General features: G+C 40.7%; 1 protein-coding gene across 1 annotated transcript in view; it reads right to left on the minus strand.

The window, feature by feature from the left end:
• Positions 1-2,401: 2,401 nt before the first annotated feature.
• Positions 2,402-13,410, minus strand: part of LOC110537756 (septin-8-A) — a 47,865-nt gene continuing 36,856 nt past the window's right edge. Inside the window, exon 10 of the mRNA XM_021624123.3 lies at positions 2,402-4,410. Within this exon, the coding sequence (XP_021479798.2) occupies positions 4,248-4,410 (163 nt within the window). The 3' untranslated portion in view covers positions 2,402-4,247. The remainder of the gene's footprint in view (positions 4,411-13,410) is intronic.

The following is a 13,410-nucleotide window of genomic DNA, read 5'->3' on the forward strand; positions in this document are numbered from 1 at the left end:
CGAAAGGTAAGAAAACTAATTGAAGAAATAAAGGATAGAAAGATATCACGGCAGCATCTGAGATGCAAAACAAGAGCAATTGACTTCAGTTGCAGCTGTTCACTATCCCGCCCATATGTCTTCTGTTTTTATGCACAAGCAAAAGTTAATAACTTATGAATGTGCAAAATTGTTGCACAGCATATGAAAATCTAAAAATGGCGTGCCTTAACAAAAATGTAACGCTTTTTTCATGATTTCCTGCCTAGTCAATCTATCAATGGAGCGCTGTGTGCTTTTGTACACTGTTGAAAAATCCCTTCGGTGCTTATGTACGATCCATTGCTGCAACCTGACTCAGGGGTAGACTTAACATAGTACATGTAAATCTATTGCCCTCCATTTAGAATGATATGTTAGGTTTCGTATGTATTCATTTGTGGATGTCGTCCGTCATCCATTTCGTATTATATGTCACGAATTACAATTCGTATATTTTACGAATTGCAATTGGTACAATATATTAAGAATTTGCAACTGTTTGATATTTTAGGAATTCCAATTTTGTTGTGGCTAACATTAGCTAGGTGGTCAGGAAGGGTTACCTAACATGTTAAGTAGCTGCAAAAAAATTAGTAAGTAGTTGCTAAAGATGTCTGTGATAAGATTCGAATACGCAACATTTGAGTTACCAGACGTTCGAGTTACACACCTACCCATCCATAACCAAAATTATTGTATTTTCATCTGTTTGAAACTGGTGTACAACACCGAAAGTAAAAGACGCAAAAATGAAACTTAATAACGGGAAGCATAGAAATAGTACACATAGAACAGATCTACCGCCTAGACTTACGTTCGACTAGAATGACTGTAAGTCACATTTCTATGTTAATTTTGTAGGGTCCCAGCTTTAAGTAACATTCTGTTTTATGTAACCATTCCAAACCTAACATATACTAATGAGTGTCTATGTTAATTCTAGTCTATGAGACAACCAGGCTGATTATGTTGACACCAGTGGTGGAAAAAGTACCCAATTGTCATACTTGAGTAAAAGTATAGATACCTTAATAGAAAGTTACCCAGTAAAATACTATTTGAGTAAAAGTATTTGGTTTTAAAAATACTTACATTTTACTTTTGATACTTAATTTTGAAAATATACTTAAGTATCGAAAGTAAAAGTATAAATCATTTCATATTCCTTATATTAAGCAAAGCAAATTTCCAGATAGCCAGGGGCACACTCCAACACTCACATTATTTACAAAAGATGCATTTGTGTTTAGTGAGTCTGCCAGAACATAGGCAGTAAGGATGACCACGTGTTCTCTTGATAAGTGTGTGAATTTCACAATTTTCCTGTCCTGCTAAGCATTCAATATATATAACTAGTACTTTGGGTTGTCAGGGAAAATGTTTGGAGTAAAAAGTACAATGTTTTCTTTAGGAATGTAGTGAAGTACAGGTACCTCAAAAAATGTATTAAGTGGTACTTTAAAGTATTTTTACTTAAGTACTTTACTCCACTGGTTGACACATTCTGCTCAGAAATCAGCTGTTTAGAATTAGAAAGTGACATTAGATTAACCCTTTGTGAAGAAGAAAGGAGAACCTTGGGCTATTAATTGGACATTTCAGAAAAGGTTTTGTTGCAAAGTATCTATGACTTTGACTTTCAATGTAACCTATGAAGTTGTGTTTAGCTGTGATCCATTTCATTCTCCCACTGTAAATGGCATGGCCTGTAACACTACGCGGTGTGTCCTTAGGTGGTGGAGAACCCTGGCCGGCACCAAGGTCACAATGAAGAACCCAGGAGCTGCAGAGAACCAACGGTTGGTGGCGTTATTGGAGGATGCACTGGGCAGGGAGATGCGCCTCTGGAAAGTGCCAGTCTTCAAGAACAGCTGCATTCAGGTATATGGGCAACCATCTTGACTGAGCCTAATGTTTGACACAGTCTGACACATTCACCACACACCCCTGCAAAGTTCTGACCTCTTGATTCTTTCCATCGCACACAGGGTACTGACATTACCCCATTCCAACTGCAAGATGTGATCCTCTGGCTGGGTGAAATGTGCAGACTGTTCAACTTCTGTCAAGAAACATTTGCTCTTGGAGTCTGTGTTCTGAATAGACTTCTAGCAACAGTGAAGGTATGGAAATCCTCTGTTCTTGAAAATAATTCACAGCTCACATTCTGCTAAATTCTAGAGGTGCTAAATCACCTTCTGTTTCAGGCATCGCCCAAATACCTGAAGTGTATCGCCTTCACCTCTCTGATTCTCTCAGCAAAAATCAATGAGGAGGATGAGGTGGGATTTTTATCTCTTGGAAGTTTAGCAAAACATAATTGAACATAGAGAACATAAGTTTATTCTTTCTTATAAATCAAAATAAAACACAACTCTAGTTTAATACAATATGTTTATTAGCTCCCTTGCTGATGTCTGTTGAAACAGGTGATTGGATCAGTCAAGGGCCTTGTTGTGCAGAGCGGATGCAACTTTTCAACAGCGGAGATTCTTCGCATGGAGAGGATCATACTAGATAAGCTGAGCTGGGACCTGTATACCGCAACGCCAATCGACTTCATTCACATCGTAAGTAGCCGTGAACACGTCCTCACTGCTTTGACAGGCTCAAACACGGTACAAAAGCACAAGGGAACACACGCTTCATCTTGTCAAAGATGGCCAATGTTAACATCTCCCCGATAAGAGTATTGGTCCTAGAAATTGTGCATTGATTTGACTTGTGTCCACCTGTGATATGTCTCTGTCCACACCTGACACCATTGACAAGCGGTCATCTAAAACAAGGTGATTAAGTGCAATTTAGAGCTAAGATCAAGCCAAGGCACTTATCTGATTTACCTCCAGTAGTAAAGCAGAAAGTAGAACCCTGTTATTTAACAAGGGGAGAGGCTTTTAAGATATAATTTGTCCAACCCTAACCCACTTCCAATTACAATTTTAACATAAATAAGAATTTGCCTAGACTTGCCTAGTTTCAAAAGGTTAAATCAAATTAGATTAATTGGACTAGTACTGTGCTGTCATGTATGCATATTTATTTTCATTAAAAAAAATGCCATGCTGTATAGATTGTTTATGGCACACTGGAGTTTGACATCTTGGAAAGATCCATACTTTATACTACACACCACAAACTGGAAGTCAAATAAGCATCAAACACTAACTATTACCAGACATATTTCATCCTCAAGTCTAGTAGTAGACGTCTCTGCAATGTTACCATGGCAGACCACAACCATTGGCCAACATCCTTGAACAGAATTCTATTGGTGTGAAGTAAAACTTAAGGGCAGTTTCATTGTTTCACACCAGAGCCAATGTGAGAATTTCCTCAAATTATAACATAAGATTGTTCTGAATACTGAAACATTTCAGAGATTGATGAATGTCTCACCAGTTAGTTGTGTGTAGATTTTAGTTTAATCCATAAGAACTATTCCATATTGTCCTAGCTCACAATAGGTTTATTACAAAAATACAAGTATTGTAGAATTCAAAAAAGAAACATGATACAAAGAAAATCTAGTTAAATAAAAATAAATTCTCTAATACTTTTCAAATAAACTTTCCAACAATTACATTCCCCTGAAAATGTACTTTGCATTCAGCAACCGAAATAGTGGTCATATCTCCATTGTCTTTCAAACAACAATGGGTACTACAGGAATATTGTCACATACTTTCCACCATAACACAGTTGTATGATTGAGCTGTGGATTCAAAGATGAGCTCTTTCAACATTTCCACTAGATCTGTTAAACGACAACCTGAAATTCTAAAGTGTTTTTCCTTTGCTCAAACAACATGGCTGACTATTTGCTAAAGAGTGGAGACATGCAAATGCATTCACAATTTTGTGACAAAGAAGAAGAAAAAAAGGTTTGGGCATTACAAATGTAGCCCCCCCATGTTGGTTTTACACTAACAGTCTTAAAACAGGGAGACAGACTAGCACTGCACACAGCAAAGAGGGCATCACACCCCAGGCAAGGAAAGGGGGCAGATGGGGGGGTTACTAAGAAGATAATGTAATATGGGAATGGCTGTTAAAGAGAAGATGTGGAAAGTTGTCCGTGATCGATATGAATTGTGACGAATGAATGAATGAAACAGTGGATATGTATTAATGATGGTCTCCATCTTCTGTATTTTGTGATTATTGCAGTTCCATGCCCTGTTGATCTCTGGCCACCCCCACCTTTCATCTGTGGGTGCTCATTCTCAGAAGAGGCCTTGCCTCCAGGCGGCATTGTGGACTAGGCAGGTGCAGCACTGTATGGCCTGCCACCAGCTATCACAGTTCAAAGGCTCCACACTAGCCTTGGCCATCATTACCTTGGAGTTGGAGAGGCTCACCCCAGACTGGTTCTCAGTCTTCACCGATCTGCTGAAGAAAGCACAGGTAAGACACGCCACATCTCCCAATGGCGCTATCACCACCCCTCACACTGTTCAAAACACTTGGCTGTTTGCTGTCATGCTTTTGTGTTTGCAGTGTAATTATGCAACCAAGTTGGTGCTCATGTAAGTAAACATTAGGGAAGTATGTTGGACCATATTACAAGTCAAAAGTTGACACAACTACTCATTCCAGGGTTTTTCTTTGATTGTAATATTTTCTACATTGGAGAATAATAGTGAAGACATCAAAACTATGAAATAACACATGGAATCATGTAGTAACCAACAGTGTTAAAAAAAACAAAAATATTTTGAGATTTCTTCAAAGTAGCCACCCTTTGCCTTTGACAGCTTTACACACTCTTGGCATTCTCTCAACCAGCTTCACCTGGAATGCTTTTCCAACAGTCTTGAAGGAGTTCCCACATATGCTGAGGACTTGTTGGCTGTTTTTCCTTCACTCTGTGATCAAACTCATCCCAAACCATCTCAATTGGGTTGAAGTCGGGTGATTGTGGAGGCCATGACATCTGATGCAGCACCATCACTCTCCTTGGTCAAATAGCTGTTACCCAGCCTGAAGGTGTGTTGGGTCATTGTCCTGTTGAAAAACAAATGATAGTACCACTAAGCGCAAACCAGACTGGATGGTGTATCAATGCAGAAGGCTGTGGTAGCCATGCTGGTTAAGATAATGTCACCAGCAAAGCACCATCACACCTCCTCCATGCTTCACGATGGGAACCACACATGCAGAGATCATCCGTTCACCTACTCTGCGTCTCACAAAGACGGAACCAAAAATATTACATTTGGACTCATCAGATCATAGGACAGATTTCCACCGGTCTAATGTCCATTGCTCATGTTTCTTGGCCCAAGCAAGTCTCTTCTTCTAATTGGTGACCTTTAGTGGTGGTTTCTTTGCAGCAATTCGACCATGAAGGCCTGAGTCTCCTCTGAACAGTTGATGTTGAGATGTGTCTACTTGAACTCTGTGAAGCATTTATTTGGGTTGCAATCTGAGGCTGGTAACTCTAATGAACTTATCCTCTGCAGCAGTGGTAACTCTGGGTCTTTCTTTCCTGTGGCACTCCTCATGAGAGCCAGTTTCATCATAGCGCTTGATGGTTTTTGCAACTGCACTTGAAGAAACGTTCAAAGTTCTTAAAATGTTCTGTATTGACTGACCTTCATGTCTTAAAGTAATGATGGGCTGTCGTTTCTCTTTGCTTATTTTAGCTGTTCTTGCCATAATATGGACTTTTACCAAATTGAGCTATCTTCTGTATACCACCACCTACCTTGTCACAACACAACTGATTGACTCAAATGCATTAAGGAAAAAAATCCACAAATTAACTTTTAACAAGGCACACCTGTTAATTGAATTGCATTCCAGGTGACTACCTCATTAAGCTGGTTGGGAGAATGCCAAGAGTGTACAAAGGCAAACGCAAGGCAAACGGTGGCTACTTTGAAGAATCTCAAATATATTTTGATTTGATTAACACTTGTTTTGGTTACTACATGTGTTATTTCATAGTTTTGATGTCTTCACTATTATTCTACAATGTAGAAAAATAGTCAAAATAAATAAAAAAATAAAAAAACTGAGTAGGTGTCCAAACCTTTGACAGGTATAAATCTTTCTTTCAGTTCACAATAACAGCTTTTTTCTCACTTTTCTTTTGTATTTGGTCTTTGTATTTGTACGTTCCTGGTTAAAAAAAAAAAAATGCCGTCCATAATTTTTTTTTATATTTCAATCTTATTTTTTATTACAGTTGAGTTAAAAACAATGGAACCCACACAATCGACATCTGTCATAAGGTGTTTTTATTTTTACTAAACCTGTTTGCCTTGTCTGAGGAAATCACTGTGTGTTTTTCTGCTCCAGATTCAGAGCATGGAGTTCATCCACTGCAAGGAGATGGTGGACGAATACCTCACCAGCCTGGAATTCTCCCTACCAGCCAATGCAGTGTACATATTTGACAGCACCAAGATGACCAAGCTTCAGGATGAGGTGTCCTGGGAGCCTGCGGGCAAACCGGGTCTCGGGCAGTCCAGGAGGGGAAAAGGAAGCCAGGGGGAGGGGGATACAGACAAGTTCTACGATGGTTTTAGGTGCCTATACAACGAGGGGTTGGCTCTGGAGGTCGACGGGGACAGTGATACTAATATCCTCCATGAGGCCCACCAGAAGAATGTGTCCCCCTGCCCACCTCTCCACCCTGCTGTGAGCTAATATCCTGTTGGACTGAACCTGTCTGCATGTGTTGGGGATTGTTTTTATTTAGTTGAGGACCAAGAATACCTTGTCAGGAACTTGGTATTGCCTCTTCCATGACCTATTCAGCACTTTGATATTTAGAGGAGCTTTTTATATACATATAATTTTATAATTATATTTTTCAAGACTCATCTTTTGTTTTTACTTTGTTGTACTAAAACATGTTTGTTCTGTTGACCTTTCAAACAAGTTAATCACTATAGCTACTTTTACAAAATGCTTTGATTACAAATGACAGTGCTGCAAAGACATGAAATTCTTTCATTTTAAAGCTAGTCACATCTCAATGTGTGGGACTGTTATAACGTGCCTCTTTACTTACCACATTGAACTGATGTGTTATAGTTATACAGTGGAGTATTGTAGTGCTTTCGACTGTGAAATAATTTTTTTTTGTGTGTGTGAAGTTATAACGTAAATGGTGTTCCGTCGTTGATGTTACACTGTTTTCCAAAGTGAAAAGCGTTCATTTCTTATCTCTTTGGTTGTCAGAAAAGGCAGCTATGTTACTGTTATGTTATCTCCAGAATAAAAGCTATGACAAACGTTCAATTTCATGACCACCATCTCTTCTTTGTAACTGAAACAAGAAGATCTATGAGTTTTCAATAAGCTGTCCACATGTATCCATCCCTTTCTACCCATCATAACCTTAAAAGTTGTATGTAGACCCTGAAAAAAAAAGAATGTATTCTATGCACAAATTCTATGAAGTCTGCTGTTTCAAGTGTTCATGGTAAATGGATGACAGCTCTCTGTTCTACTTCAGGTTGGTTCAAGACCACAATGTACCAGCCTTTCGTAAACTTTTTTGTTGTAAATCACGTGGTGGGGGAGAACGCACACAGCAACTTCCTCTTTCACTCTTGTTTACTTCTTAATAGCAGAGGGTTATACTTTTTACTGTAAGGCTAAGATGGGCTCTCTCCATTTTGTTCTGTTGGTCTACAACTTATATAATTAGTGTACAGATGCCAGATCTTAACTTAAATCTCTCTCGTTGCAGATAACTTTTCTGATGCAACAGGAAATTCAAATGAGCCTTGTGATTGGCTAAACATGAGCAGTTCTCTTTCTCCGTTCTGAGGCAGTCAAAGTCCTTGGGATCCTGGCTTGCTATCTTAGGGTGTTTTCACATACACTACATGGCCAACAGTATGTGGACAACTGCTTGTCAAACATATTCCAAAATCATGGGCATTAATATGCCATTGGTCCACCCTTTGCTGCTATAACAGCCTTAAACAGCCTTGACTCTTCTGGGAAGGTTTTCCACTAAATGTTGGAACATTCCTGCAGGGACTTGCTTTCATTCAGCCACAAGAGCATTAGTGAGGTCGGGTACTGATGTTGGGCAATTAGGACTGGCTCGCAGTTGGCATTCTAATTCCTCCCAAAGGTGTCCGACAGGGTTGAGGTCAGGGCTCTGTGGAGGCCAGTCAACTTCTTGTACACCGATCGACAAACCATTTCTGTTTGGACCTCGCATTGTGCACGGCGGGAGCATTGTCATGCTGGAACTGGAAAAGGCCTTTTCCAAACTGATGCCACAAAGTTCAAATCATATCACATTTTATTGGTTGCATAAATGTTTAGCAGATGTTATTGCAGGTGTAATGAAATGCTTGTGTTCCTTGCTCCAACAGTGCAGTAATATCAAATCTAAAAAGTAAAATAATGGAATTAAGAAATATATAAATATTAAGAGGAGCAAGTAGTCTGTAGTAGAAATACAGTACCAGTCAAAAGTTTGTACACACCTACTCATTCAAGAGTTATCCTTTATGTTGACTATTTTCTACAATGTAGAATAATAGTGAAGACATCAAAACTGTGGAATAACACATACGGAATCATGTAGTAACCAAAAAACTGTTAATCACTAATATATTTTATATTCTTCAAAGTAGCCATCCTTCGCCTTGATGACAGTTTTGCACACTCTTGGCATTCTCTCAACCAGCGTCACGAGGAATGCTTTTCCAACAGTCTTGAAGGAGTTCCCACATAAACTACCAGTCAAAAGTCTTAGAACACCTACTCATTCAAGGGTTTGTTTTTATTTTTTACTATTTTCTACATTGTAGAATCATTCTCTCAACCAGCTTCACCTGAAATGCATTTCCAACAGGCTTGAAGGAGTTCCCACATATGCTGAGCACTTGTTGGCTGCTTTTCCTTCTCTGCGGTCCGACTCATCCCAAACCATCTCAATTTGGTTGAGGTAGGGGGATTGTGGAGGACAGGTCATCTGATGCAGCACTCCATCACTCTCCTTATTTGTAAAATAGCCCTTACACAGCCTGGAAATGTGTAGGGACATTGTCCTGTTAAAAAAACAAACTCCTCCATGTTTTACAGTGGGAAATACACATGCGGAGATCATACGTTCACCCACTCTTACTCTGCACCCTGATCTCTCTTTTGACGAACATATCAAGACTGTTTCAAGGACAGCTTTTTTCCATTTACGTAACATTGCAAAAATCAGAAATGTTCTGTCCAAAAATGATACAGAAAGGTTGGTCCATGCTTTTGTTGCTTCTAGGTTAGACTACTGCAATGCTCTACTTTCCAGCTACCCGGATAAAGCACTAAATAAACTTCAGTTAGTGCTAAATACGGCTGCTATAATCCTGACTAGAAACAAAAAATGCGATCATATTACTCCAGTGCTAGCCTCCCTACACTGGCTTCCTGTTAAGGCAATGGCTGATTTCAAGGTTTTACTGCTAACCTACAAAGCATTCCATGGGCTTGCTCCTACCTATCTTTCCGATTTGGTCCTGCTGTGCATACCTACACGTACGCTGCGGTCACAAGACGCAGGCCTCCTAATTGTCCCTAGAATTTCTAAGCAAACAGCTGGAGGCGGGGCTTTCTCCTATAGAACTCAATTTTTATGGAATGGTCTGCCTACCCATGTGAGAGACGCAGACTCGATCTCAACCTTTAAGTCTTTATTGAAGACTCATCTCTTCAAAAGGTCCTATGATTGAGTGTAGTCTGGCCCAGGAGTGTGAAGATGAACGGAAAGGCACTGGAGCAACGAACAGCCCTTGCTGTCTCTGCCTGGCCGGTTCCCCTCTCTCCACTGGGATTCTCTGCCTCTAACCCTATTACAGGGGCTGAGTCACTGGCTTACTGGTGCTCTTCCATGCCGTCCCTAGGCGTTGTGCGTCACTTGAGAAGGTTGAGTCTGGGTTGGCGCCCCCCCTTGGGTTGTGCCGTGGTGGAGATCTTTGTAGGCTATACTCGGCCTTGTCTCAGGATGGTAAGTTGGTGGTTGAAGATATCCCTCTAGTGGTGTGGGGTCTGTGCTTTGGCAAAGTGGGTGGGGTTATATCCTGCCTGTTTGGCACTGTCCGGGGGTATCATCGGATGGGGCCACAGTGTCTCCTGGCCCCATCTGTGTCAGCTTCCTGTATTTATGCTGCAGTAGGTTATGTGTCGGGGTGCTAGGGTAAGTCTGTTATATCTGGAGTATTTCTCTTGTCTTATCCGGTGTCCTGTGTGAATTTAAGTATGCTCTCTCTAATTCTCTATTTCTCTCTTTCTTTCTCCCTCTCTCTCTCGGAGGACCTGAGCCCTAGGACCATGCCTCACAACTACCTGGCATGATGACTCCTTGTTGTCCCCAGTCCACCTGGCTGCTGCTCCAGTTTCAACTGTTCTGCCTGCGGCTATGGAACCCTGACCTGTTCACTGTGATTACTATTATTTGACCATGCTGGTCATTTATGAACATTTGAACATCTTGGCCATGTTCTGTTATAATCTCCACCCGGCACAGCCAGAAGAAGATTGGCCACCCCTCATAGCCTGGTTCCTCTCTAGGTTTTTTCCTAGGTTTGGGCCTTTCTAGGGAGTTTATCCTAGCCACCGTGCTTCTACACCTGCATTGCTTGCTGTTTGGGGTTTTAGGCTGGGTTTCTGTACAGCACTTTGATATATCAGCTGATGTAAGAAGGGCTATATAAGTAAATTTGATTTGATTTTGACATAGACACAGAGGTTGGAACCAAAAATCTCAAATTTGGACTCCAGACCAAAGGAAAAATGTCCACTGGTCTAATGTCCATTGCTCATGTTTCTTGGCCCAAGCAAGTCTCTTTTTCTTATTGGTGTCCTTTAGTAGTGGTTTCTTTGCAGCAATTCGATAATGAAGGCCTGATTCACACAGTCTCCTCTGAACAGTTGATGTGATGTGTGTTGATGTGTCTGTTACTTGAACTCTGTGAAGCATTTATTTGGGCTGCAATCTGAGGTGCAGTTAACTCAAATGAACTTAACTCTGGGTCTTCCTTTCCTGTGGTGGTCCTCATGAAAGCCATTTTCATCATAGCGCTTGATGGTTTTTGTGACTGCACTTGAAGAAACTTTCAAAGTCCTTGAAATGTTCCGCATTGACCTTCATGTCTTAAAGTAATGATGGGCTGTCGTTGCTCTTTGCTTGTTTGAGCTGTTCTTGCCATAATTTACCAAATAGGGCTATCTTCTGTATACCACCCCTACATTGTCACAACACAACTCATTTGCTCAAACACATTAAGGAAAGGAATTCCACAAATTAACAAGGCACACCTGTTAATTGAAATGAAGCTGGTTGAGAGAATGCCAAGAGTGTGCATAGCTGTCATCAAGGCAAAGGGTGGCTACTTTGAAGAATGTCAAATGTATTTTGATTTGTTTTACACTTTTTTGGTTACTACATGATTCCATGTGTGTTAAGTCATAGTTTTGATGTCTTCAATATTATTCTGCAATGTAGAAAATAGTAAAAAATAAAGAAAAACCCTTGAATGAGTAGGTGTGTCCAAACTTTTTACTGGATATATATATATATATAGTATATCTGAAGAAAACATGGATAGAATAGTGTATGTACAGCAATAGTTGAATACAGCATATTCAGGGCATTCAGAAAGTATTCAGCCCCCTCACTCTTTCCACAGTTACGTTACAGCTTTATTCTAAAATTGATTCAATTATAATTTTTCCCTCCTCAACCAACACACAATACCCCATAATGACAAGATAAAACAGGTTTCTGACATTTTTGCAAATGCATAAAACCTTCAAAAACATAAATACCTTATTTATTTAAGTTTTCAGACACTTTGCTAAGAGACTCAAAATTGAGCTCAGGTGCATCCGGTTTCCATTGATCATCCTTGAGATGTTTCTACAACTTGATTGGAGTCCACCTGTGCTCAATTCAATTGATTAGACATTATTTGGAAAGACACACACCTGTCTATGTAAGGTCCCACAGTTGACAGTGCATGTCAGAGCAAAACCTAAGCCATGAGGTCGAAAACATTGTCCATAGAGCTCAGAGGCAGGAATTTGTCGAGGCACAGATCTGGGGAAGGGTACCAAAAAATGTCTGCAGCATTGAAGGTCCCCAAGAACAGTGGCCTCCATCATTCTTAAATGGAAGACGTTTGGAACCACCAAGACTCTTCCTAGAGCTGACTGCCCAGCCAAACTGAGCAATCGGGGGAGATCGGCCTTGGTCAGAAGGACAACCATCTCTGCAGCACTCTACCAAACCAGGCCTTTATGGGAGAGTGGCCAGACAGAAGCCACTCCTCAGTAAAAGGCACATGACAGCCCACTTGGAGTTTGCCAAAAGGCACCTAAAACACTCAGATCATGATGAAACTAAGATTAAACTCTTTGGTCTGAATGCCAAGAGTGACGTCTGGAGGAAACCAGGTACCGTTCATTACCTGGCCAATACCATCCCTAAGGTAAAGCATGGTGGTGGCAGCATCACCGGCAGGGACTGGGAGAATCGTCAGGATCAAGGGAAAGATGAACGGAGCAAAGTACAGAGAGATCCTTGATGAAAACCTGCTCCAGAGCGCTCAGGACCTCAACCTGGGGCGAAGGTTCACCTTCCAACAGGACAACAACCATAAGCACACAGCAAAGACAACACAGGAGTGGCTTCGGGATAAGTCTCTGAATGTACTTGAGTGACCCAGCCAGAGCCCAGACTTGAACCGGATCAAACATCTCTGGAGAGACATGAAAATAGCTGTGCAACGACGCTCCCCGTCCAACCTGACAGAGCTCGAGAGGATCTGCAGAGAAGAATGGGACAATCTCCCCAAATACAGGTGTGCCAAGCTTGTAGTCATTGTCCCATTCTTCTCTGCAGATCCTCTCAAGCTCTGTCAGGTTGGACGGGGAGCGTCGCTGCACAGCTATTTTCATGTCTCTCCAGAGATGTTTGATCCAGTTCAAGTCTGGGCTCTGGCTGGGTCACTCAAGTTAATTCAGAGACTTGAAGAATCGCTGCCAAAGGTGCTTCAACAAAGTACTGAGTAAAGGGTCTGAATATGTACAGTTGAAGTCGGAAGTTTACATACACTTAGATTGGAGTAATTAAAAATTGTTTTTCAACCACTCCACACATTTATTGTTAACAAACTATAGTTTTGGCAAGTCGGTTAGGACATCTACTTTGTGCATGACACAAGTAATTTTCCAACAATTGTTTGCAGACAGATTGTTTCACTTATAACTCACTGTATCACAATTCCAGTGGGTCAGAAGTTTGGAAAACAACTTGGAAAATTCCATAAAATTATGTCATGGCTTTAGAAGCTTCTGATTGGCTAATTGACATCATTTGAGTCAACTGGTGGTGTACCTGAGGATATATTTCAAGGCCTA

The sequence above is a fragment of the Oncorhynchus mykiss genome, chromosome 12 (assembly GCF_057628025.1).
Source record: "Oncorhynchus mykiss isolate SJ-2025 chromosome 12, ASM5762802v1, whole genome shotgun sequence".
NCBI lineage: Eukaryota > Metazoa > Chordata > Actinopteri > Salmoniformes > Salmonidae > Oncorhynchus > Oncorhynchus mykiss.